The following is a 25,470-nucleotide window of genomic DNA, read 5'->3' as shown; positions in this document are numbered from 1 at the left end:
ATGATATGTTACCTAATTATACATAGGAAATTCAGAAGTGAACATGGAACAAAGAATCTGATATATTTATTATTTTGTAAAAATTTGCATTATTTTATTTTTAAAATAAGAATATAGAGACCTTAAATTCTAATGTTTCATAAGAAAATTTGCTCTATATTTTGTTTGATTATTTATGTTTGTTAGAGGTATTATTAAATTTTTGAACCGAAAAGGATGATGGTCAGTTCTATTAGTGGCAAGGAAACAAGTTGGAAGAGTGACTTGTTGAAGGTCATGTAGGTAATAAGAATCAGAATCAGGATTTGAACACAGGTTTTCTGATTCTAAGTACAGCATTCTTTCCCTTGTACCATATTGCTTAGTGTAAAAGGAAGCACTTTTTTTTACTACTTTCATAAAAAGAGAAACATTATGTTTGCCTTGCATAATTCTAAAAAAGAAATGGGTCATGTAGCCCTTAACAAGAAAGAAACTTTCCTAAAAATAGAAAATGAGCTTATTCCATATCCATATCCATCCTCAAAACATGTTGGATATTTTCATCCTCAGTTTCATCCTAGGATTCATCTTCTGTAATCAAAGTTAATAGATTTCATAGACCAATGGAATCACTGGTCAACAGATACAAAAGACAGGCCCTGGGCACCCTTTTTAATTTAGCACAATGAGAAGAGGCTTTTCTCTTCTGCCCCCCACTTCTATTTGAGCCCATAACTGCTGGACAGTACTCACATACAATACCGGAAAAAAGATGAGTGGGATCAAAAGGCATACTTAACTGGCTTCCTTGCCCCTTTTCCTGATAGTTTCCTAATAATCCATAGATTCATAGTATTCAAAGTTAGAAGGAAACTTGGGGATCATCAAATTCAAATAACCTCATTTTACCTACGAAGAAACGGAGACCCAGAGAGCAAAGTGACTAACCATGATTAATCACACAGACTGTTAATTACAAGAGGATGGATTCACACTTAGATCCTGACATGAGATACATTGTTTTTGTTTTCAACCATACCTGCTCCCTGTGGGCAGGTATTCTTCTTTTGAGATCTGTCTGAAGTGGTAGGGGCAAAAGGCTTCCTGCCAGGGTTGGCTGATTCTCAGGTTACAACAGAGAATTTAGGAAAGGGAATGAATGAGACAGAAAAAGGTAGGAAAAAACCATAAATATGGTAGGAGAATAAGGGAACTGAAGTGCCTGAAGAGTAAGGAGTAATAGACTGTCCAGAGCATATATTGGCAACTTCCATTCAATTTGACAGACATTAAGCTCCTATTGTGTCCAAGGCATTCCCCTTGATGCTTGAGAAAGACAAAATTAGAATTAGATATTGCTCATGCCCTCATGGGGTATATAGTCTAGCAGAGTGATAAGACATATACACAGATTTATTGTTACAATAGCTAACATTACTTGGCAGGTGCATTAGAGGAGAGCTAAATAAAAGGATAGGTGGGGGGAATCTTGAAGGTAAGAATCAATGTAAAGAAATGCTAGTGTCCTAGAGAGATTTTTTTTTAAATGGATATGGAAAAATTTTCTTTTTCATCTTGAATCTGAATGTTTTATGGGATTAAAAAAATCTCAGGCTATACTGATTTGATTCCCTCACATTTGATACTCAGAAAGGTAACATTGAGAATTATTGAATACATTTATTTAAATATTCAATGAGGGGGCAGAGCCAAGATGGCGAAATAAAGGCAGGGACTAGCCTGAGCTCTTCCCCAAAGTCCCCAAATGCCTTTAAATAATGACTCTAAGCAAATCCTAGAGTGGCAGAACCCACAGAGTGAAATAACTTTCCAACCCAAGACAGCTTATAAGGTCAGCAGGAAAGGTCTGTTGCACCACAGTGAGAGAGGAGTACAGGCCAGACCCAGCCCCAGCAAACAAGGAGCAGGCTTCAGGATGACTGAGTAAGTGGCGGCAATGCAATTTGTAGATTTTACAGCCCATGGACACTAAGGGGATCAGATAATGGGTCAGACAGAGATTTATAGGGGTCCCTTTGCTGGCACCATGGGCAGCATACACTATGTGCTTTGCCCATACTCAGATCAGGGTCACAGTCCTGGATCTTAGTTCCAGTGTGAGGAGGAACACTAGCATAGCAGAGCTTGCAGCTCCAGGGGAGCAGGGACCCTGGTCACAGGTCCCGGATTGAAAAGAGTGCTTGTGGTTGTTCACAAACCAGTGCACAGTACAGGAAAGTAGTAAACTCACCTCTCCCTAGGTCATACCACCTTGCAAGAGCCAAAAACTTACAGGTCCACAGAGTTACCACTGAAAACAGCTGCACAAAAACCTGAAGCTTGGGACAGAGCCCCCTCCACTTGGGAAGCAGAATCTTACTTTAGCATAGAGTTAAAAAATCAAGAAAAAGGCTGGAAATTAATAAACAACAGAAAAAATTTCTGACCATAGAAAGTTACTATGGTGACAAGGAAGATCAAAATATACACTTACAAGAAGACAACAAAGTCAAAATTCCTGCACCCAAAGCCTCTAAGAAAAATATGAATTAGTTTCAAGCCATGTAAGAGTTCAAAAAGGAGTTTTAAAATTATGTAAGAGAGGTAGAGGAAAAATTGGTAAGAGAAATGAGAGTGATACAAGAAAATCATGAAAAATGAGTCAACAGCTTGTTAAAGGAGATACAAAAAAAGCTGAAGAATAGGCCAAATGGCAAAAGAGGTACAAAAAACTAATGAAGAAAAGAATGCCTTGAAAAGCAGAATTGAACAAATGGAAAAAAGATATACAAAAGTTCACTGAAGAGAAGAACTCCTTAAAAAGTAGAATTGGCCAGATGGAAAAGGAGGTGCAAAAGCTCATTGAAGGAAATAATTCCTTAAACGTTAGAATTGGTCATGTGGAAGCTAATGACTATGAGACATCAAGAAAAAATGAAACAAAATGAAAAGAATGAAAAAATGGAAGAAAATGCAACATATCTCATTATAAAAACAACTGACCTGGAAAATAGATCCAGGAGAGATATTAAAGAATTATTGGACTACCTGAAAGTCATGATCAGAAAAAGAGCCTAGACATTATCTTTTGAGAAATTATCATGGAGAACTGTCCTGATATTCTAGAATCAGAGGGTGAAATGAAAATTCAAAGAAACTACCAATCACCTTAAAGAGATCCCAAAATGAAAACTCCCAGGAATATTATAGCCAAATTCCAGACCTCCCAGATCAAGGAGAAAATACTGCAAGCAGTCAAAAAGAAACATTTCAAATATTATAGAGGCACAGTCAGGGTAACACAAGATTTAGCATCTTCTACATTAAAGGACCACAGGACTTGGACTATGACATTCCAGAGGGCAAAAAAGCTAGGATTACAACCAAGAATCATCTACCAGTAAAACTGAGTATAATCCTTCAGGGGAAAAATGGATATTCAGTGAAATAGAGGATTTTCAAGCATTCCTGATGAAAAGATCAGAGTTTAATAGAAAACATGACTTTCAAATACAAATATGCTTCAAGAGAACCATAAAAAGGTAAACAGGAAAGAGATCCTAAGGAATTCTATAAGGTTAACCTGTTTATATTCCTACATGGGAATTTTGAACTCAAAATTTGAAAGAAAAAAACTGGTAAAATTGTTTTTACATGTAATTGGGAAAAATAAAATATTAAATAAGAAAATAATATTCAATAAGCCTCACTTTAATCCAATTATTTTTATAACAGTTTTCAGATGACTTACGGTAAAATCTTATTTGCATATGTATATTTGTGCATAGAGATAGGTAGATAATAATAATAATAGCAGCTAGGATTCATATAACATATTAAGGTTTGCAAAGCATTTAGTGCATTATAATTTTAAACCTGTTTTTACACAGCGCCTTGTCAGTCGATTCTAACAATTACCCTCTAAGAAAGGCAAAACAAGGATTATTAGCTCAATTTCACAAGATCAGTCTCAGTGCACCTAAGTCAGTCAATCAATAAACATTTATTGTTTACCATGTGCCAGACATTTTGTTAAGTGCTTAGGATACAAAAAGAGGCAAAAGACACTCCTTGCCCTCAAGAAGTTCACAATCCAATGAGGAAGACATTCAGCAAACTGCCATGTACAAACATTTATTCCATATACAAAATAAAAAGGAAAAGCTCAATTTCAGACGGCTATTAAATGCCACAATACTGAGAGTAGAACCATGGGTTTCTGATTCTTAATCTTGGATACTTTGATTATAGTACATTTTAAGTGAAAATTAATTTTTAAAATACAACTGTTAAAGCTCCTTGATCTAAGAAATCTGAATAAATCTTTTGTGCACTTAGAATTTTTCAAAGGGACTCTTCCTGGGGCATGGGAATCAGCTACGGTTTCAGGACTAAACAAATTAGCTCCAGTTGGAATCCATTGTAGTTTTTACATTGCAATGTCATTATCTCCACTTAAACTATTCAAACCTTTTGTTCACGGAATGGTGTCATGACATAGCTGCCCATTGTACATTCCTCTGGCCTTACACCCAGGATGTCAAAGAGGACCTGCTAGCACCAATTAAAGTTACTACTGAACACATTTAAAGGTACAGGACAACACTGCCTGATATTTGGGCTCTGGTATTTCTTCGATTTCCTCCCTTCAACTTCTGTTAATTATCCAATGACAGGCAGTAAACAAAATAAAAACTGTTCATGTGAATATCTTACCTATTTATTTCCAGTGTATGCACTCCATAGCTGCTTTCAATCCTATACTTTCCTGGTTCACCTGCTTGGCAAATCAAACTATCATTCTTATACCTAAAATATAGAAAAGAGATTTGTTTTAAAAATTAGTGGTATGGTTTTTCTTTTCAGTTTTTGGTTCTGCCCTCTCTATGGCCTTGCTGATATTGTAATGTCACGCTTTTAAATATCTCTTATTCTTAAAAACCTGAAAAACATACTGTTAGAAGTAAAGCACATCTTATACTTTTAAAAGCAAAGAAATGCACCTATGGCTAACAGAAACAAGTTATCCTCAATTTACAATGAGTTTTGTTCCATACAAGTGATTTGGAAGTCAAGTCACATTCTTCTCTAGAAATAATGTTATAAATGGTAGCTAGGTTCAAAAGCCAGCCCTCAAAAGCCTATTTAATAGAAAGTAGAAATGAATAAACTACTTAAAAGTAATTTTAATTAAGATCATTTCATTTTCTGCCTGGCACACAGTAGGCACTAAATAAATGCTTGTTGACTTTTGTGTGTTTTGTGTGTGTGCATATATTTATACACAGATACACATATATTCTGTATGTGTGTGTATCCATCCCCAACAGGATGGCGACAGCTACAGACATAGTAGGTTAAATCAATTGTAGTATATTACCAAAAATGACTTGAACACAAAAAGTCAAGTAAAAGCTATGATCAAAGACTTGGATGACCAGAAGAGGAGGTGGATTAGTCATGCAGGAACAGTGAAGAATAATCAACTAATAGCTTGAGTCCTGAACCAGTGTCCATGGAATTGTCATTGGCAAAATAATCACAACTTCTATGAAAGATTTATGAAAGAACCTGGATAATAATCATATGGGATGAGAAGGTGTGCCTGGTTTGTACCATTCATGGGTAAAGGGTGTGACCACATTTAAAAATGGCAGGTTCACCTAAGTATGTAACTGAATAATCCTATTTATAGCAACGTGGAACCTAAGACACTTTTACATCACTCTTTCTTCACTGTATCATACACTCAGAACTGGAAGAGACTAAAAAGTCATCTAATCCATCCTCCTCACTTAACAAATGAAGAAATTTAGCCCAGAGATTTTTTTTTAACTTGCCCAATTTCACACAGGCAGAAAATGGCAAATCTAGAAATTAAGCCCGGCCCCTTCCAACTTCAAGTACAGCACTCCTTCCAGTGCATCATTCTTTCTGAATTACAACTCTATATGCCAAAAACACATTTTCCCTTATTGTAGCCCCAATGGCAGCAAGAGTGGGAGACTCCAAGTGCCCCACTGCCGTACTGATCAGAGCAAAAGTGGTATTTTGGAAGTTCCGAATCACTATTAATGGTTCAAGTACCTGGGCTCAGTAAAGGTAGGCAGACAAAGGCACTAATGTCAGTCATTATTTACAAATGGAGAAACTGTGACTCACAAAGGGGACAAGAATGGCCTAAAGTCATAGAGGTATGTCTGCGACAGATACAATCTTATTTAATCTTTCATATATGTGTGTCTTCCCTAACCAAGTAGATGGCAAGCTCTTTTTGTGTAGTAGCCGTGTACAGGGACACGCTGAGCCTGTCATTGGTGTTCATGAATAACTGACTGACACTAAACTGAGGGTCAGAGGACTTCCTTATCACCTTGTGTAGCCTTCACTGGGCCTCAGTTTCCCTAACTATAAAATAAAAGGCTAGATTAGATAAGGGCTATGGTTCCTTCCAGCTCTAAATCCAATGATTGTAAAGATGCTTTTGAACTGTCTAAAGTAAACTCTGACATATGGGCCAAAGACTGGGATGTGTGGTGGTGGTGGGACCACCATATATAGAAAAAGATAGAAAGTAATATTGATTAGATAAGGAAAGAAATTGTTCTCCTCTGATCATACAATAGCAATTAACTACAACAATCATATCTTTCCATAAGAATGTTACTGGAGCAAATGGCACTGTGTTTTATCTATTCTTCAGGCTAGAAGGCATCTCATGCTTGCAGGTATGTGTTCCTGTTAGCATAATAACACATGAAAAAACCCAGGACTCTATATGAATCCTACCAACTAAAAAAGCAAATTCACAATCTCTCATATATAAAGCCCTCCACAGGGATCAAGTTCCAAAAGGTATATGACTTCATAGACAAACTAATAAATACTATACAGCATGTCAAACATTGTCAATATTTCCTAGTCATATTCTTTTTCCTGTTTTCAGCAATATGAGAATTAGAGTTGAAATACCAACCTAAGGGTGATATATTTATTGAATCTTCTCAGACATATGCTACATATATCATGTCTATTTCTATCATTCATGGAATATATATGTACATATATGTGCATATATATCTATGTGTGCATATATGTGTACATATGTGCATCTTGGAGGAGAGAGATTCAGCTAGGTGGCATGATAGATAGAGCATTGGGCTTGAAGTTAGGAAGACATAAATTCAAATCATACTTCAGACTTGTATTAAATGTGTGAGACCTTTCCCCACACTAAATTTCCTCATCTATAAAATGAGGTAGTTGGACTCTATGACTTTCAATGCCCCTTCCACCTCTAGATTTATGATCCTATGGTATGTGAATGAGATATATATGTATACACACAATATATATTCCACATATATGCAATATATTTGTGAGGTCTGCACATAGTAGGAAAAGCACTCATCAGAGAACATGGGTTTCAATCCCAGCTTTGACATTTGCTCTCTCTTTGGCTCAGATTCTTCATCTGCACAATAAAGGAATTGGACTAGCTTATCTCCAAGGTCCCTTCAAAAAATAATCTTCTATGTGCATCTGTTTGCAGGCATGTATACATATGCATTACAGTGCCTTTAATATACATATGATATACATACTACATACATGCATGTTACACATGCATGTAAACATATTTATTTACATATACATGCAAACACCAGATAGTTCAGGGAATCAAGCTGTGGCTATCTGCAAATGGGTCAATCAGTCCCATATCTCTAAATGAATAAAAATTATGAAGGTCAATCCAAATTAATTAAAATCATTATACACATTAGAAACTAATGAAACATGTAATAGTGATGCAAATCAGAAATCACCTTCATTTCTAATAAGCAAGAAACCCATTTGTGAAACTCTCAGGTTTTGATACCTTAAAAGAATAGAGAATAACATCTGATTTTCTCTCTGTTCCTCTAAAAGTGTTTTTATCTAACTTACTTAAAGTCAGAGCCAATATTCTAATGGCTTTGATAGTCCTAAATATCTCTTCACACTTACACTTAGCCAGGGATAATCAGCCCACTTGCAGTTTTTCTCAAAGGAGCCATAGTATATATAGTAAGTTACATTAAAACCTCAATTAACTAGAAAAGGGAGGGAGAATGTGCTCTAGTCAATTGAATATGTTCATTATGATCCATATATTCAGTCCTCAGTGTTATGCAATAACAATAAGTGTTCTGCATACTGAACCCTGGACAATTAAAAAATTAATTAGTGAAAGTATTTGTCATTATATAGGGATATCCCAATTAAGGAACTCCATTCTCCAACATACATCCAGTTCCCAAATATCAGTAATTTAGCAGTTATAGGTAATTAAGTTGCCTGAGACACATAGGGGTTAAAAGACTTGAACAGGATCAGAGGCAAAATTTAAGCCTAAATCATACTGGCACCTAGTCCTTTATGTCAATGTAGTATTGTTTCTATGATGTGGTGTAGTGAGGAGTTTGTGTTTTTGAGTGTACCCTGTTTACTATGGCAGGAAAGTGACCTAATACCTTTTATGGGGAAAAATAGCAAACAAAAATATATGAAATAGAAACGTTTGAGGCCTTAAACTGTTTTACAGAATACAGAAAAATCTTCATTTAAAAGTTAATTCATATACCAACTAATTTTGGCCCCAAAGTAGATACATGAGAATGAGAATAGAAGACTATGAGTATAAAACATTGCATTTAACACCATACTTGGTTGACATTGGTTAGTTTCACTGGTTTTTTTTTCTTGTTTATTCTGTTGTAAGAAATGGCTCTCTAGGAGCAGGAGAGAGGAGTATTTTACTGGCAGATGTAGATGTTATGAAAATAAAAGTTATCAATTAAAAATTTTTAAGATAATTCAGTTAATCAAAACACCCCATTCCCTAAGCATTCTAGTTACTGATAAGTTTACTACCACACACTATGTGGCCTAACAGAATTAATTCCATGGTGTCTAAAGACTTGGATAATGGAATCATTCACCACATAAAAGCCAGCCTGATGAAAGTCCACTCATTTAAATGCATATCACTTATAAGAGCCTGTTCTTAAGTAGATGACCCTGTAGGGAATCATTTAATAGAGTTGCACTAGAATAAAAATGTTAGCACTTATTTAGAATTAGTGTATTGGGAGGTTTGAGAAATATATACTGTGTCCAGAGTTGCATGAAACCCTGTATGGTGGGAATTTTCATTTCAGGAGGGGAATGGGAAAATGGTTAGGAGTCAAGTTTATGCTTTAGCTCCAGTTTGATCACCCTTTGAGCAGACAGATAAAATCCCTTAAGGAAAAACCATTAACACCATTTTTGAGCCATTGGGATGTTAAAAAAAATACTGACCATTGTACCACGGGAGTAGGAAATCCTTGTACAGTGAAGCAAAGTGTCACATTCATCTTTTCCCAGACAGTGTGGGACCTAAGCCGCACCAAAATCTCAGGAGCTCGACTTATCTTTTCCTCATATACGTGCCTCTCCCAGGCCATCTTATCATTCACCTGTTACCCAAGAAACAAAGACGAATCAGCAGAAAGTTCCAAACGGTTACTGCTCCAAATTTTACTGTTGCGATCTAACCACCCAAGTGGCATGTTATTCAATGGCTATTTTGTTCATACTTGTAGAAGGAAAGTTAAAGTATTTTTACCATGTCTTGAATTGCATATTTGTCCAATTTTTCTCTGGCAAGAGACCGAGCCAGGCGCACATCTTCTTCTATGAAACTCAATTCATTGAGAAAACGCTGCCTCCTTGCTTCTCCATAAGAAGACACCAATGATTGAGATCTGTAAAATCAAAAGGATCTTTATCAATTTAATTAGGCAGGGATAGAGTATGTTGCTGCTCCTACGCGACTTCAATAGTGGAAAGGACACTGGCCCAGGAGTCAACTACCTAGGATTCAAATACTGTCTGAGACACTTAACCCCTGCCTGATCTTAGCTAAATCACTTAACCTACTTAGATAACAATTTCCTCACATGTGAAATGAGGAGATTGGACTAAATTCTAGCTCTAGATTTATTATATGTGCCCAGTTAATGTCAGAGAAATTTTATTTCTTTTCTTAGTGATTTCACTTTAATAATTTAATTTTAATTTAATATTTTTATTTCAATTTAATAATAGGCATATTCATATATGAATATTATACAAAAATTAGAGATATTCCCTTTTTTCTTTTCAATGAACATTGTCATGGGCCAAATGAGTTATCAATAATCATCAGTCTAGCCTGCAAGTGCATAGCACCCAATTATCAATAACATCCACCTTACAAATTTCAGACTCATGTACATATAATAAAAGCTACAGACCATTAGCTTTGACCATCTCAAATTATACAGATGAGGAACCATGCCCAATGAAGTTAACTGACTTGCCCAAGGTTGCAGAGCTAATAAGTGTCTAAGACATGGAACCCCAGACTGTCTCAGTACCTATCAGCTTTAGCTAAGGTATAAGATAAAGATCTTCCAGGAGTTCAAGTCAAATCCAGGAGTGCCTACTCCAAAGCCATAGTCACACTAAGTGCTCAGTTCTGAAGTTCAAGAAACACATCTAGTAGCTGGTATGGTCCCTGGGCCAAGTTGAGCCCATATTGGAGGGTAACAGGGTGCGGGCAGGGGAATGGTGAATTGGAGAAGACAATTGTTTACATACTGTAATATGATCTTGGGTACCCAAGAATTGATCACTCAGAAATATCTCCCACACTGTCCTGCTTGTTATCCCTTAAATTCTTACTAGTGTTCTGTTGTTCTTTCCACGAAGGTGTTGTCTCCAGAAGGCATCCTCTAAAGTATACATGCAGTACCCAGGAAGGCCATACATTAAAAGCCTTTAATACATTAGTGGGTCTTCGTTTATCAGATTAACAACTAATCACCTAGCAGAGATCTTTGCTCTAATGGAATGTAGCAGTTGCTGCTATTGAAATATGCTATTAGGAAAGGCTGGCCTACAGATATCCCAGAAGCAAGTATGATTTGTTTTAAGAAGGATCAGAAGCCCTCACCTGCACTAACTAAAAACCCTCCTCCATCATGCGGATTTTACTTTTCCAAGTCCTGAGTTTATTCCTAGGCCAATAGCACCACCACACATTTCCATTTTGCAATGTTCAATCTATGTTCATTTTGGAATTTCTCCCTTGAAATGCTATTTTCCAGCACATTCAGAAATCCATTCTAAATGCAGAAATTTAGTCTAACATTACTCAACGCAGAATTGCTTTGCCCCTCATATGTTTACTCTTGAAGCCCACAGGAATGACCTGAATATTTATCCTCAATACATTTGTTCCGAAATAGATATAAAGGCATCTAAGGGATATTTTTTAATCCTCTATATCTTTCAGAAAGACATGGTTACACCTGTCAGATCACATTCTTCTCTGTAGCATTACCATATATCAAATAATAAGCAGTCTCTTAAATTGGTGCATACCTATAGTTTCCTCATCATTTAAACAGGTGCGATTTGTCTCACATCTTGAACTCATAACTATCAGCAGAAGTACAGAATAAATAAAGCTTTGGGCTAGCAAAAGCAATGAAAAAAATCTCATTATGATAAGAGTTTGAATTTTCCTTACACCACCAATAAATTTAGAAAAAGTCCTTTCTCCTTCATATCCATAATGCTGTTATATGAAGGGGTGTTGGCAGCTCTGGAGTGAAACCTCTATGTATTTGGAAGTCTACTACTCAAATAATAAGCAGTCTCTTATATAATAAGAGATATAATAACTACAATATATATTATAATATATAATATACTACACATAGTATATTATATATACTACATATTATAACATAGCATATAATATATTATATATATTATAATGTATGGCATATATTATAATATAATATGTCAAATAACTGATTTTTTCCTTTCTACCTTGTGCAAATATAAGCAAATCATATGAAAAACTTTATGCAATTATTAAGTGATATGATAGGGTAACTTGGGTGATAGTATCTAGATCTGTGATGTAATTGGCGAAGGGAATGCCCAGGGTGGGAACTTCCTCCAGCAATGCAGGCTGCAAACTCTATTGCAATTTAGAACCTTATAAAGATACCTGGGGCACTAAGTGGTTAAGTACTTTGCCCATGGTCCCATAGTCAGTATATGTCAGAGGAAGGAAAATAACTACAGCTGAAACCCCCTTAACCCTCAATTATACAGAAAATTGTGATAACCAGATAATAATTATCTGCACATTCCTTTTGCTACAGGTTTAACTATATCACTGTCCCTATCTTCTGGTGGAAAAATTGAAGCGTAGAAAAGTCAAATACCTCGCTCAAGGTCACACCAGTACATGACTGACAAAAAAAATGAGGCTCAAATGCAGATCTCTTACTCAGTCCCATTAAGTATTGAATATAAAAGTTGCACAGCACTTGAAGCAAACCTGTTATTTTAAGACATATTTGCAAAACAGACAAATTAGTTGAGTGATTAATTGCTTTGCAAAAGGATCCTTCAATTTCTAAAATGAAACATTCAAAGCTACTAGAAGCTATTCAAAATGCAATTCAATTTATAAAACTTAAACCAATGCACGACTCTTCAAGGACAAAACTTCTGAATAAAGCAAGGTACTCCTGTCCTATGGTAGATTCACCTGTCACAGTATAAATGAAAATACTAAATGCCACTCTCTAATGATATACTTTTTATTTAGGCTTTATTCCTTTTTTAATTGACAGAGAGAAAATAAAAATAAACCACCACCGAGCTTAATAAGTAGCGTGAGATAAATAACCTAAGACCTTTAACTCTTTGGTATGGTGACTTGAATAGTTTTCAGTCATCACCAGCTGCTCTGTCTTGACCTGACGATAATTTGAGCACTGACATTTTCTCTAATCCATTGTGTTCATATAGCACTTTCTCTTCTTGAGCTAACTCTGTTGAAATGTGAAGCAAGATTTGTCTATAGAATCCTTCTATATTCCCTCAATTTACAAACTTTGCCCATGGAAATGTCATTCTCTCAGACAGTCTGTGTTTGGGGTATCTCTCCTATCTTTTCCATTATCCTTTGAGGAAATGGCTCAAAATGTGATTCAAAGGTGTATGATTTTTCAGCTATGTGTTTTCATCTTATCATATGGCCCATATGAGCAGATACGATCTGCAAAGAATAAAAGGCAGAATGGTCAGATGGTCCTAGCAATGTGTCAGTTTACCCTTTTCACCCCTTTGCAGTCAGTGCCTTTGTAAACATGCCATTCTCTTGTGCAGTTATCAGTTACATGCCATTTCATAGAGGTTCCTTTGAAGGTTCATAAAAGTATTAGAAGGGTTCTGTTGTCAACGCTCATTTCTGTTGGATAGCCATTTTAGGGGAAGGGACATGGCTAGAATTCTATGACTCAGTGAAGCATTTTTTCTTATGCTGCATTCGGACTGGCTTATCCCCATGATCAGGCAGCTGGATGGCTCAGTGGATATAGTGCCAGGCCTGGAGTCAGGAAGACTCATCTTCCTGAGTTTAAATCCAGCCTCAAACACTTACTAGCTATGGGATCCTGCGCAAATTACTTAACCCTGTTTGCCTCAGTTTCCTCATCTGTTAAATGAGCTGGAGAAGGAAATAATAAAAATTGTACGGTGCTCGGGCCCCAGCCCTAAGATCATGTCTCTGGAAGCCTCCTGATTTCTCAGTAGGCCGCTATCCTGTGAGAAAATTTTCTCTTGCTGCAGAACACATTCTCTCATCAGGACAGACCAAGGGGTGCCTGGCCCAAGGACTCTCCCTCCCACCAGATCCCCAAGGTCCATGCCTCTGACAACTCCCTCAATACTTGGCATACTCCCTACACCTTCCCATCCTGAGCTCCCAAAGACACCTGGATGCTTAGATTACCTAACTAGCATCCCTGGCATTCCTTTCCCATGCCCCTTTTCCATATAAACCCCAGCACTATCCTTAGTCTCTTGCAAGTTCCCCAAAGGGATTTTGCCTGCTCCTATTGGCATTATAATAAACTGCCTCTTGACTGAAAGACAGCTTGAGTGTGTGAGTTCATTCCAGGCAACTCTACCTTGGCATTCTCAGGATCCCAGCACCCCAAACCTCTTCAAAACCACTCCAGTATCTTTGCCAAGAAAACCCTTAAGGGGGTCGCAAAGGGCCAGACGTGATTGAAAAATAATTTAACAACAGAACTCCATGATCAGAATCTCCAAATCACAGAATTTCAAAGTTGGAAGGGATATCAAAACCCATCTGGTTCAACTCGTAAAGAATTCCCTTTTCAACATACCTAACAAGTGGGGCTCCAGCCTTTGCTTAAAAACTTCCCATGACAGGTAATCCCCTAACCCCCAAAGCAGCCTAGTGCCTGGTCCACTTGAGGATAGCTCTAACTGTTGGGAAGCTTTGTTGTCGACGATGATGATGTTGCTGTTGTCTTTAAGTTTCTCCTTACTTCAGGCCTAAATTTGCCTTTTGGCAACCTACGTCCATCGCTTCAAGTCCTGCCCGCTGAGGCTTAGCAGAATAATTTTAATATCTCTGTCCTGTGACATGCCTTTGAATGCTTGAAAACAGCAATCATGTCCATCCCCTCCCCCTTCCCTGCAATCTCTTCTCTAGGCTAAGCACCACTAGTTTCTTCAACCAGCCCTCAGATAACAAGATCTCAAGGTCCTTCACCATCCTGATCGTTTCCTGATTTCTTCACTTTGTTCTTCCAGCTTTCTAAAATGTGATGCCCAAAATTAATCAAAAAAATTTCAGAGGTGGCATGATGGAGACTGGGAGAAACATATCATGCTTTACTTTCCACCCCCTGCCCAGCCCCAAAGACTTTTAATTACAATTTAAAATGCATTGATTTATTTGGCTACCTAATCACACCGCTGCCTCATATTGTGCTTACATTCTTTTTTCTAAGACATTGATATCTAATAATAATGATAATAATAGCTAACATTTACATAGTGCTTACTATGTTCCAGGTACCATGCTAAGTACTTTACAATCATCTCATTTAATCCTCACAATGATCCTGGGAGGTAAGTGCTATTATCATCCCTGTTTTACAGAAGAAGAAACACAGGCAAACAGAGGTTAAATGGCTTGCCCATAGTCACCCAGGTTTTCAAGTTTCTGAGGCCACATTTGAACTCAGATCTTCCTGACTCTGAGTCTGGTGCTCTATCCACTATGTCACTTAGCTACTTCTTGACTAGTGGCTCTCCACCATCTTATACCTATAAATTTCTGTGTGCATAAAAGTTACATGGGAGGCCTCCTCTCAGTGTCTGATTTTCCTATGTAACAGGAAGGTCCACCTCAGGGGCCCAGGGATATAAGCTTGGAATTAGCTGTTTCATGTGAATACTTTCATCTAGGGGAATTTTTCAGTCTATTTCTCTCATGGAATTTTCTCAATTATGTAACATAACAAGATTGTAAAAGAAATAATAAAGCAGGGTAAAATAGAAAATCCTGGCAAATCACACACAGCAACTGGTGCTATAGGGAAGAAAGTTGGAAAGAAGATTGAACAGAAAGGCTGATATAATGTCGTAGAGCCAGCAACCCATGATGTGGCAGGTGTCAGAGATTCAGGAAGGCCTTCCTGTCTTTGGAAATACCTCATCTGAACCCAATTCATTCTTCCCTGAAATTTTACCATTAGAGATTTATTGTTTGGTTTTAAACTTTAGTTCCTTTTAAAACCCATATCATCCAGGGAGAAAGGAGACAGTCATTTATGTCTCAGCGTAAATTCATTTATTGATTCAACAAATAGAATGCCTGAAGGAATGCAGACAAGACAGGGTAATAACAGGGAAAGAGAACTGAATTTGAAGTCAAAGGATCTGAGTTCAAATATCATCTCTGCCACTTACTACCAAGGTGACCTTGAGTAAGTCATTTAGTTTTCTGGGCTTCCATTTCTTCATCTGTAAAAATGAGAGGTTTTCACTAGACAGTCTCTATGGTTTCCAGATATATATCTATCATCCTATGAAGATTCAATACATGTAGTAGAAGGAGGCGCTCATATCTGGCATCAGAGCTCCGTATACAGCTTTTCTACTTACTTAGGAAAATCATTTTTCCTAACTTGGGATCTTATTTTCCCTGCCTTTTCTATAAAATGAGCAGTTTGGAGTAAATGATCATTATGGTCCATTCTGGCTCTAAATCTTATGAACCTCAACATCAGAGCAGTTTCTTTGCCTCAGATGTACCTTGTACTGCTAAAGATAAACTATGTCATGAGCCTTAAAAACAAAACAAAACAAAACATGTATGCACTTCTGAAATGCTCTTCTTGGTCAGCATCTATCACACATTCCATAAATTCTCAGTTCCAGGGCCAGTCCATAACAAAACTATGAAGTAGTTGAAGTTTATCTGTGGCACCCTCCCAACTAGCTTTTCAGTTATCTCCGGTTCTCTTGGCATCCCCGTCTCCTGCCACTGGAAAACACCTCTCTTGAGTCCCATCCTTTTAGGGACTGACCTTCAGATAACTATTAAGACTCTAAAGTGATTTGATAAATGAAGCCCTGGTAAAAATGAGAACTAGGGTTGAGGGTATGTGAAAGTTCTAGGAACAGAAAGATATAAGCTCCAAGCCCCCCAGTTTTGACACTTGTAAAGTAAAATGGTTGGACTAGACAATCCATAAGGTCCTTCCTAGGTATATGGAGTATGATTCCAGACATTTCATTTAATACCTTCAATTATATTTCAGATTCCCTGATATGCTTTTGAATAGTTTAGTCTGAGAGAAGCAGCTTGATGTAGACTTGAAAAGGGACTGGATTAAAAATCAGAAAACATTGAGGTGCTCTATCTTTTACTACAATCAAGCTGTGTGATTGAGTTACTCATTTGCCTTTTCTGTGCACATTTCCTAATCTATAAAGCTAGAGGGTTGAACTAAGTAAGGTAAAGGAGAAATCAACCTGGACCACTCCTGACTTGGGCTTTCATTTTGGTGAGCCGGACAAACCATTCTGAGGCTCAGTTTCTTCATCTGTGACATGATCTCCAGGGTCCCTCACAGCTCTATCATTCTGTGATTCAATAAACAACTGAAGATGTTATTTGTCTCAGGAGCATTTACATTTTTCATTAGGGGATTCTTCAAAACTCAGTGTGATTCAAAAAGCATTTATTTAGGGCCTTCCATGTGCCAGGTGAGGCTAGGTACTAGGCATCTGAAGACAAAAACCAAACAATCACTGCCCTCAAGGCCCTTATATTCTCCTGGAATAGTTTGCTAAAGGTGGCATTTCGGGCAGGAAGTCTTCTTAAATAAAACCACAAGGAGAGCTACCTACCTTCCTTCCATACAAGGCTGTCCCCTCTCATTAAGAAAAAGAAAATCTCTACCATATGTAAAAGAATATTTTATATATTAGCAAAAGTAAAAACCTTGTAAAATTCACCACAACCCACTCATAGCAAAAACCTCACTCCCCTTCTTCTTCCAATTGCTAGTCCTTGATCTTTCTTCAGTCCTATCCTGTCATATGTAAGTTCTAGCCAAGTTCTGAACTAGATCTTACTTCTTAAGCTACACTTTCTACATGAAGACTTTCCTGATTCACCTGACTGCTAGCATCAGTACCCTGGGGAAAAAATACCTGGTATTGATTTTGTATAAATTCATGTTTTCTCCCCCAACATAATGTAAATTCCTTGAGAACAAGAACTGTTTTCTTTGTATCCCAAATACCTGGTACAGTGACTGGTATACAGTAGGCACTTAATAAATACTTATTGATTGATAGGGTCTCAAAAACTGTAACTCTACTACTGTCTACACTGGTCCACACCATTCTACTTGATTTCTTTTTGCCCTTAATATGTTTTGAAAGGGAAGGATGGAAGTAATGGTAGACAATCAATAGAAAACAGACTATTTTCTCCAAAGGTTTCACTTGCTCTTTACTACTTGACCTCAGCTGTTTTCCTAATTCTTTTTTTCTGTTGGTAGAGGAGAGGTAGGTTGCTTTGTTTTAGAACTAGAAAAGCCAGGGATCCCCATGGTTCAAGAACATGTTATAAATGCTTAACATCTTCAATTACATTTCAAATTCTCTGATGTACATTTGAATAATCTGATCTGGGAGAAACAGCATAGTATTGATTAGAAAAAGAACTGGACTGGAAATTAGGAAACATTAATGGTTTATCAATGCTTTGCTAGTAACTGGCTGTGTGATTGGTTTACTCATTTGCCTTTCTCTTCTTCATCTACAAACCAAGAGGGCTGGACTAAATTAAAAAGGATCACTAAGGTTTTTTAGTGAACTGTCTCTATGATTTCAACCGTGTTTTGAAATACTGTTGTGGAGCATTGTTCACTGCAGGTCAGAGAGAGAGAGACAGAAACAGAGAGACAGAGACAGAGAGAGAAAGAGGGGGAGGGGGAGGGAGGGAAGGAGAGAGATTACCTTCTTTTGCTTTCTCGTTCTTCCTCTTCAGAGGAGGTGTTTATCCTTTTTTCACAAAGTCTGCATGTTGTTCCTCCAATTGATGTCTTGCTAGAAGCTTTCTGGGAAGATGACTTCTGGGCGGAGGAAGACTGAGTGGTAGCCCGCCTTAAGGAAAATAGAAAAAAAATCATAATAGATCAAAGAAATTATAAAAACATAATTACCCTCCCTTACCAAAAAAAAAATCTCCACATGTAGAACTAGGGCCTTCACTCCATTCTCTGGATCTGCTCTGTGCTCCCCCATGCATTTGGGAAGACTGACAAGAGGGAGCAAATATCTGTGAGTCTCTCCAATCCGCCCCATCCCAAGTAGGAAATTACATGGACCTCAAAATAGAGTTTGTGAGGTAGGGAGAGGAAACCCCATGCTAGAGGCATCATGACACAATAGAAAGAACACCAGATTGGGAATCAGAGGACCTGAATTCAAATCCTGCCCCTGCTTCTTCTTGTATAATCTTGGGCAAGTTATTTAACTTATCTCAGCTTCAATTCTCTCATCTGCAAAATGGGGTGATTAGATTATACCTCCAATGTCTCTTTCATATCTAAACTATGATATTAATTCTGCAGTACCAACTAGCTCTAAATCTAAGATTTATGAGGCTATGATCCCTAGGGTCAAAAATATATACAATTTCTAGACTGACTATGGAAAGGAAACAGACACAGACACACACACACACCCCTCCCCTCCTGGAGAGCAAAGAGACTGGGTCTGAGTTGGGTGAGGGAAGCTACAGGACCAAGGGACAAATGAAATAGGGTCTGTGGAAGAGACCCCAGCCCTGTCATCAATACAAAGCCTTGAAACTCAAATCCCATAAGGCAATGGGTTTTGAAGGAAGGCTTTTACCTTGTAAAAGAGAAGAGCAGGAAAAGAGAGTAGTAAAGACATGAGCCTCTAAACCCTCATTAGGCCCCTAGGAACATACAGAATGGGTTTGGGGGACAGACTGACCTAAGTGGGAGCCAGTAACACTCAGGTGAAAGGTCACCGCAGTAGTGTAGAGAAAAGATGACTAGGATTAGAGTCAGGAAACTTGAGATTCAAATCCTAGTCCTTCTTCTTTGTCAGACAAGTCTCTGGCCCTCAGCTTCTGCTTCTGGAAACTGGGATTCTGTTTACTCACACACAAGGTATGTTGTATGGGAGATTCTTTATCAGGTACAAGTCAGACTAGATGGCCACTGAGGGACCTGCAGCTTGGATCTTGTGACTTGGTGGCTGATCGACACTATCAATCCTTATTCTTGCCATGCTCAGTTCAATCCATACTGAGGCTTTAAGCCTAAAGCCTGTACAGAGTTATCTTTTGATGCCCTTGAAACTGTCCATTGTCACTGGCAGTGAAAATGAATCTGTTGATTTGTTTTCTACATGGAATAGCAATATAAAAATGACTGCAATGAAATCTTTCTAAATATAGGGTGCTTTTAGCAGATATAGACTTAGCCAAAGTGGCTGGAGGGCTTCTTTCCCTGCAAGCCCAACATCCTCCATCAGGAACATGTGAGTAGTGTCAATTCTATTATCTCTGTCAAGTAGCCTGATAAGTTATAGCTGTCGAGAATGTGGGTAAACATGGCCATGGGGGATTAGAGTGGCCACGCACTCCCATGATGGTCTAAGAGCTGTTGACACAGGGAGTGAATGTGCAGGCATGAGAGTAATGACAGCCAGCGGCCCGGAGTCAGCTGCCTACAATTGCAGGTAGAAATGCTGTTAGTCCTGGTGATGGACTTATTCTTTATTATATATATATATATATATATATATATATATATATATATATATATATATATATATATATATATATATATATATATATATATGTTATACTTTCTCCCGAGCTACCAGCATTAGGGTACTTGTTCAGAAATGGTTCGTTGGTATTCAGTAAAGGAGTTAGTGAAGCTATTCTGCCTTCAGATCCGTTTGAATTTCATTCCTTTCTTGCCTTATATGTAATTTATGTGGTTTCCTATGGATTCTATCCATAGGATCCAAACTCCAGGACCATGGGTGTGTATGCATGTATTCCCCAAGAGAATAAGGATCTCAGAATATATTTGCTAATCTTATATATGCCTGGGTTGAGAGTGAGATACGCTACACCCCTCTACTCACCCTACAATCCAGGTATACTGGCCTTGCTGTTCATCACATATGATACTCTATTTCCCTTCTCTGTGCTTTTGCACTGGCAATGCCTAGAATGTCCTCCCTCCTCATCTCTACTTCTTCTAATCCCTGGTTTCCTTCAGAACTCAGCCCAAACCCACCATTCCTGATCCCCCTCACCATTAGTGCCTACCCCTGGAAAGTTACCTTGTATCTATCTCATATTTATCTTCCACATTCCTATATGAGAACATATTATCTGTTCCTTTCCAGTGTAAGCTCCTTGAGGGTTAGAATGATTTCTGGAACTCTGAATGATTTCTTGAAGACCTTAGTCTTTGTAATCCTAGTGCTTAATGCAATGCTTGGCACATAGTAGGCTGTCATATGGGATTATAAGGTCCTGGAGAGGACCTTGACAATCATCTAGTCCAAATCTTTCATTTTATAGCTAAGGAAAATGCAAACAAGAGTGGTTAATTTGACTTGCCCAAGGTTACCCAGGTCGTAAGTGGAACAGCTGGGACCCAAATCTAGATTTTCTGATGCCAAATGCAAAACTCACTATACTATCCTGCCTCAAATCAGTTAAAATCACTAAAGGAATTATGAATTATAATATCACACCCCAGGGTTATTGACCTAGTGAATACCAAGACCATCTTCTGTTGAGTTTCTTCGCATCCCAGTAAGAGCACAGTCTAGTAGGGGAAGGAACCTTTAACCAATAATAACATGAATACTATTGACTGGATCGAACATTATTGGGAAGACAACACTTTGGGACAGGAATAAAGAAATAATGGAATCTACCTCATGCCATAGTAAAATGAATATTTTTCTGTGATAATTTTTATGTTGGACTCTATTCCATTTCTGTTCTACATCCCATTAGTTTCCCTTTTCAATATAGTCCTCTCTATTTCACTCCTATTTTATGGTGAATTTTCAAAGAAATATTGAGAAATATCTGTGAAACAAAGGCGTTACATTAGATTATATTTAAGGTCCCTTCCAAATTCAAAACTCTACCATCCTATTATGGTGGGGTCAAGGGGTAGAAGGCAGAACATTTAAATTCAATAGACACATCCTAAAACATCCAGGTATCCAGAGCCTAAATTATCAAACCCCAATCAGAACATGGGCAGCTAGGTGGTGCAGTGATTAGAACAAGAACCGGAGTCAAGAAGATCTGAGTTCTAATCTAGCCTCAAACACTGTACGACCCCAGGCAAATCACTTAACTCTGTTTGTCTCAGTTTCCTCATCCGTAAAATGAGCTAGAGAAGGAAATGGCAAACCACTCCGGTATCTTTGCCAAGAAAATTCCAAAATGGCATCGTGAAGGGTCGGACACGACTGAAACAAATGCACAACGACAATTACCGGACCAGGCAGCTGAGGTCAAGAAGACCCAAGTTGAAATCTAGCCTCGCTTACAAACTGCATGACCCTGGGTGAGTCACTTAACCTGTGCTTCCTTCCGTTTTCTTGTCTGTAAAATGGAAATGGTAGTAGCATTGACCTCACTGGTTGATACGAGGATAAAATAAGATAATATTTGTAAAGTGCTTTAAAAACTTTAGAGTGCTACATAAATGCTAGCTTCTACTATTGTTGTTAATAATAACATAATATAATAATAATAATAATAATAATATGCTGTTGTTGTTCAGCCATTTTGTTCATGTCCAACTCTTTGTGATCTTATTTGGGGTTTTCTTGACAGAAATACTAGAGTGATTTGTCATTTCCTTCCCTAGCTCATTTTACAGCTGAGGAACTGAGGAAAATACCTAGGATCACAAAGCTACTAAAAGTGTTTGAGGCCAGAGCTTCCTCAAGAAGATGCATCATCCTCAGGCTAGGCCCAGCATTGTATCCGCTGCATCACCTAGCTGTCCACAATAATATATAAAATATAATTTTAAATTATTAATGATAGTAATAATAATAGCTAGCATTTACTTTAAAGTTTGTATTATTATTAATAATAATAACCAATAATATCTTGTATAGCAGGAACATCAATGACTTTAAAGTCAGAAAACTAGGGTTCAAATCCTACCTTTGATGCTTATGTATAGAAGCCACCAGAAGCCCACAACTTTAGCACATTCAGAGATCAACTCTCTTTCATGTGCTATCTGTGTGTGACCTTAGGCAAGTCATTTGTCACCCCTGGGCCTCAGTTTCCTCATATGTAAAATGACTGGGTTAAACTAGAAGGCCTCTGAGGTCCCTTCTACCTATAGATCACTGATCTATCTATTCATATCTCAAAGTTTTAACTAGTAGATCTCCAAACCGGATTTTGCTGCCATGCTATCTACCTTCTCTGCACAGTGCCCCACCTTTCTTAGCAGAAAGAGAATATCTGGCATGATTACCTCTTCCACTGCTCTGCAACTTTATTGTCACCCTCTTTCCTCCCCAACCCCAATTCCCATAATTGCATTTTGGGGCACCTTGGGATAAACTCTGGAGGGGCTTCCAGGGAACTTCAACTTACTTTTTGGCTGCATATTCTTCCAGCAGATAGCGTGTCTGAATATTGCGATATGACTGGTCAAAGTGTTTGTGTCTCTTCTGGTAGAAGGGGACTGCCACCGATGACATTTTTGCTTCTTCCTGGAAATGAGGAATGACACTTTAGTGGTGCTTGAATGAGGACTCTCAAATATATCTATGATTCTCTAGTCAATGGCATTAACATGCATTATAGCAATAAAATATAAGCCTAATCTAGTCAATAGGACCATATGGGATGCTTTACATAGATCAAAGAATATACACAAATTAAAAGTCGTAAGACACTACTCTTTTACCATGCCTTGGAATTTGGTTTCCCCACCTGTAAAATAAGGCTGGATTGCATGATCCCTTAAGATCCCTTTCAGTTCTGTTAATCAATGAGTGCCTGAAGATCATTAGGTTTTTAAAAAAAAGTGAAAAAGGACAGTATCTTTATTTTTGAGGGGGGAAGGCAAGGCAATCAGGGTTAAGTGACTTGCCCAAGGGCACACAGCTAGTAAGTGTGTCAAGTGTCTGAGACTGGATTTAAACTCAGGTCCTCCTGACTCCAGGGCTGGTGCTCTATTCACTGCACCACCTAGCTGCCCCCAAAAGAATAGTACCTTAATGAGTGAAGGAACTAACAAACCCGGAGCAGACCTCCTCACCTTAGGCCTACACCCTGAGTAGAAGAGGAGACTGACTTTTATACATTAAAAATAATTTATCAACTAAGGCCAATTCATTAAAAGGAAATAATACAATATTAGGTGATCTGATTTCTAATTGGATAAAAGATTTAGGGATGTTTCAAGTTGAGAGGGCAAGAGCAAACAAGTACAATTCATGAAATCAGAACAGGAAGTGTCCCGAACCCCAAAGTGTCTGTAAATAATCAAAGGAACATGGAAACAATAACTGATTGAATAGGATGGAGACAGTTTTCAGAAGAGACATATGGGTTGCTTGAGATGTGCAATTGTGAGAAAACTCCTCGTATCACTCTTTCGATCTGACTCTGGTCAGCATAACCTAAGTCCTTAGTTAAAGGTCTCTAAAAAGCAGATAGAGGTGGTCCAGTTTCCCAGCCATACAAGGCTAGGTTCAAACAATGAAATAAGGTTGTCTCCCAATTCCCACAACTGGATAAAGTTTTCTCACAAGACAGAAGTTAGACTAGACCCATGATTGAACAGGACAGGGAGCTAACTCCAGAATTGAGTCACAATATGGAATCAGTGTGGTTCACTCAATTCCCACAATTAACCACTTGTTAGCCTAATTCAAATCTTTGTTCCATAGGGGCACATCTCTATCTGTGGGTTCTCCGGGTCAAAGAGAATGAATAGTTTAATTGCTTTTTTCAAATAATTCCAATTGTTTTCCAAAATGGTCGGACGAATTCAAAGCTTCACCACCAACGTATTAATGTGCCTGTTTTTCCATATTACTTTCAAACTTGATGATTTATTTTTGTCATATTGCCAATTTACTGGGTATGAAATGAAATGTCAGAATTTTTAAAAATTTGTATTTATCTTATTATTGATTCGGAATGATCTATATGACTGTTTAATGATTTATAATTACCTATTTTCAATCATGTGAACTGTTTGTTCATATCCTTTGATAACTTGTCATGATTCTTGATCATATGAGTTCACTTTCTATATATTTTAGAATTTGACCCTTAGAGATATTTGATAAGAATGTTTTTCCTAATATTTTTCCCATCTTATCCTAGATGTACTAATGTTGTTTGTGCAAAAGCTTTCAATTCCACATAGTGAAATTGTATGTTTTCTCTTTTATGAGTTCTAGCTCTTGTTTGGTTAAGAATTCTCTCCAGCTGTAGTTGGGAAAGATATTCTCTTGATTTTTAATCCAATTTTTATTGTGCAATCTTTTATATTTATGTCTCATATTCATTTGGAACATACTGTGGTTTATAACTTTTTTCAACTATTTCATAGATAGAGGAGTGAAAATATAGATAGCTTAATAGGATTGTTCTAGATGGCATTGAAGGTCTTTGGCAAGGCTAGCATTAATTCTGGGTGCCATATTTTCAGGGAACATTAACAAACTAAATTTGTCCAAAGGAAGGGAAGATGGTGAGAGGAATGACAGTCACGCCATCTAATGAAGGAACTTGGGATGGTTAATGTGGAGAAGAGAAGACTTAAGGAGGACATAGCAGCTGTCTTCAACTATTTGAAGGGCTATCACATGGAAGAGGGATCAGAACTATTCAAAAGTGAAATGGACTACCTGAAGATATTAGAATTGTTTTTATTTGTATGAGACCAGACTTATTTGCAAACTCAAGAACTAAGATGAATGGTTGGTTGTACT

The 25,470-nt window shown here is 37.6% G+C and overlaps 1 protein-coding gene across 1 annotated transcript in view; it reads right to left on the bottom strand.

Annotated features, from left to right (window-relative positions):
* MYOM2 (myomesin 2) overlaps window positions 1-25,470 on the bottom strand; it is a 157,457-nt gene that overhangs the window by 125,087 nt on the left and 6,900 nt on the right. Inside the window, exons 2-6 of the mRNA XM_036748309.1 lie at window positions 23,114-23,232; window positions 18,430-18,576; window positions 9,632-9,770; window positions 9,325-9,482; window positions 4,699-4,791 (exon numbers count right to left, since the gene is read on the bottom strand). Of these exons, the coding sequence (XP_036604204.1) occupies window positions 4,699-4,791; window positions 9,325-9,482; window positions 9,632-9,770; window positions 18,430-18,576; window positions 23,114-23,220 (644 nt within the window). The 5' untranslated portion in view covers window positions 23,221-23,232. The remainder of the gene's footprint in view (window positions 1-4,698; window positions 4,792-9,324; window positions 9,483-9,631; window positions 9,771-18,429; window positions 18,577-23,113; window positions 23,233-25,470) is intronic.

This window comes from Trichosurus vulpecula, chromosome 3 (genome assembly GCF_011100635.1).
Source record: "Trichosurus vulpecula isolate mTriVul1 chromosome 3, mTriVul1.pri, whole genome shotgun sequence".
NCBI lineage: Eukaryota > Metazoa > Chordata > Mammalia > Diprotodontia > Phalangeridae > Trichosurus > Trichosurus vulpecula.
This window is presented reverse-complemented; position numbering and strand designations above follow the sequence as displayed.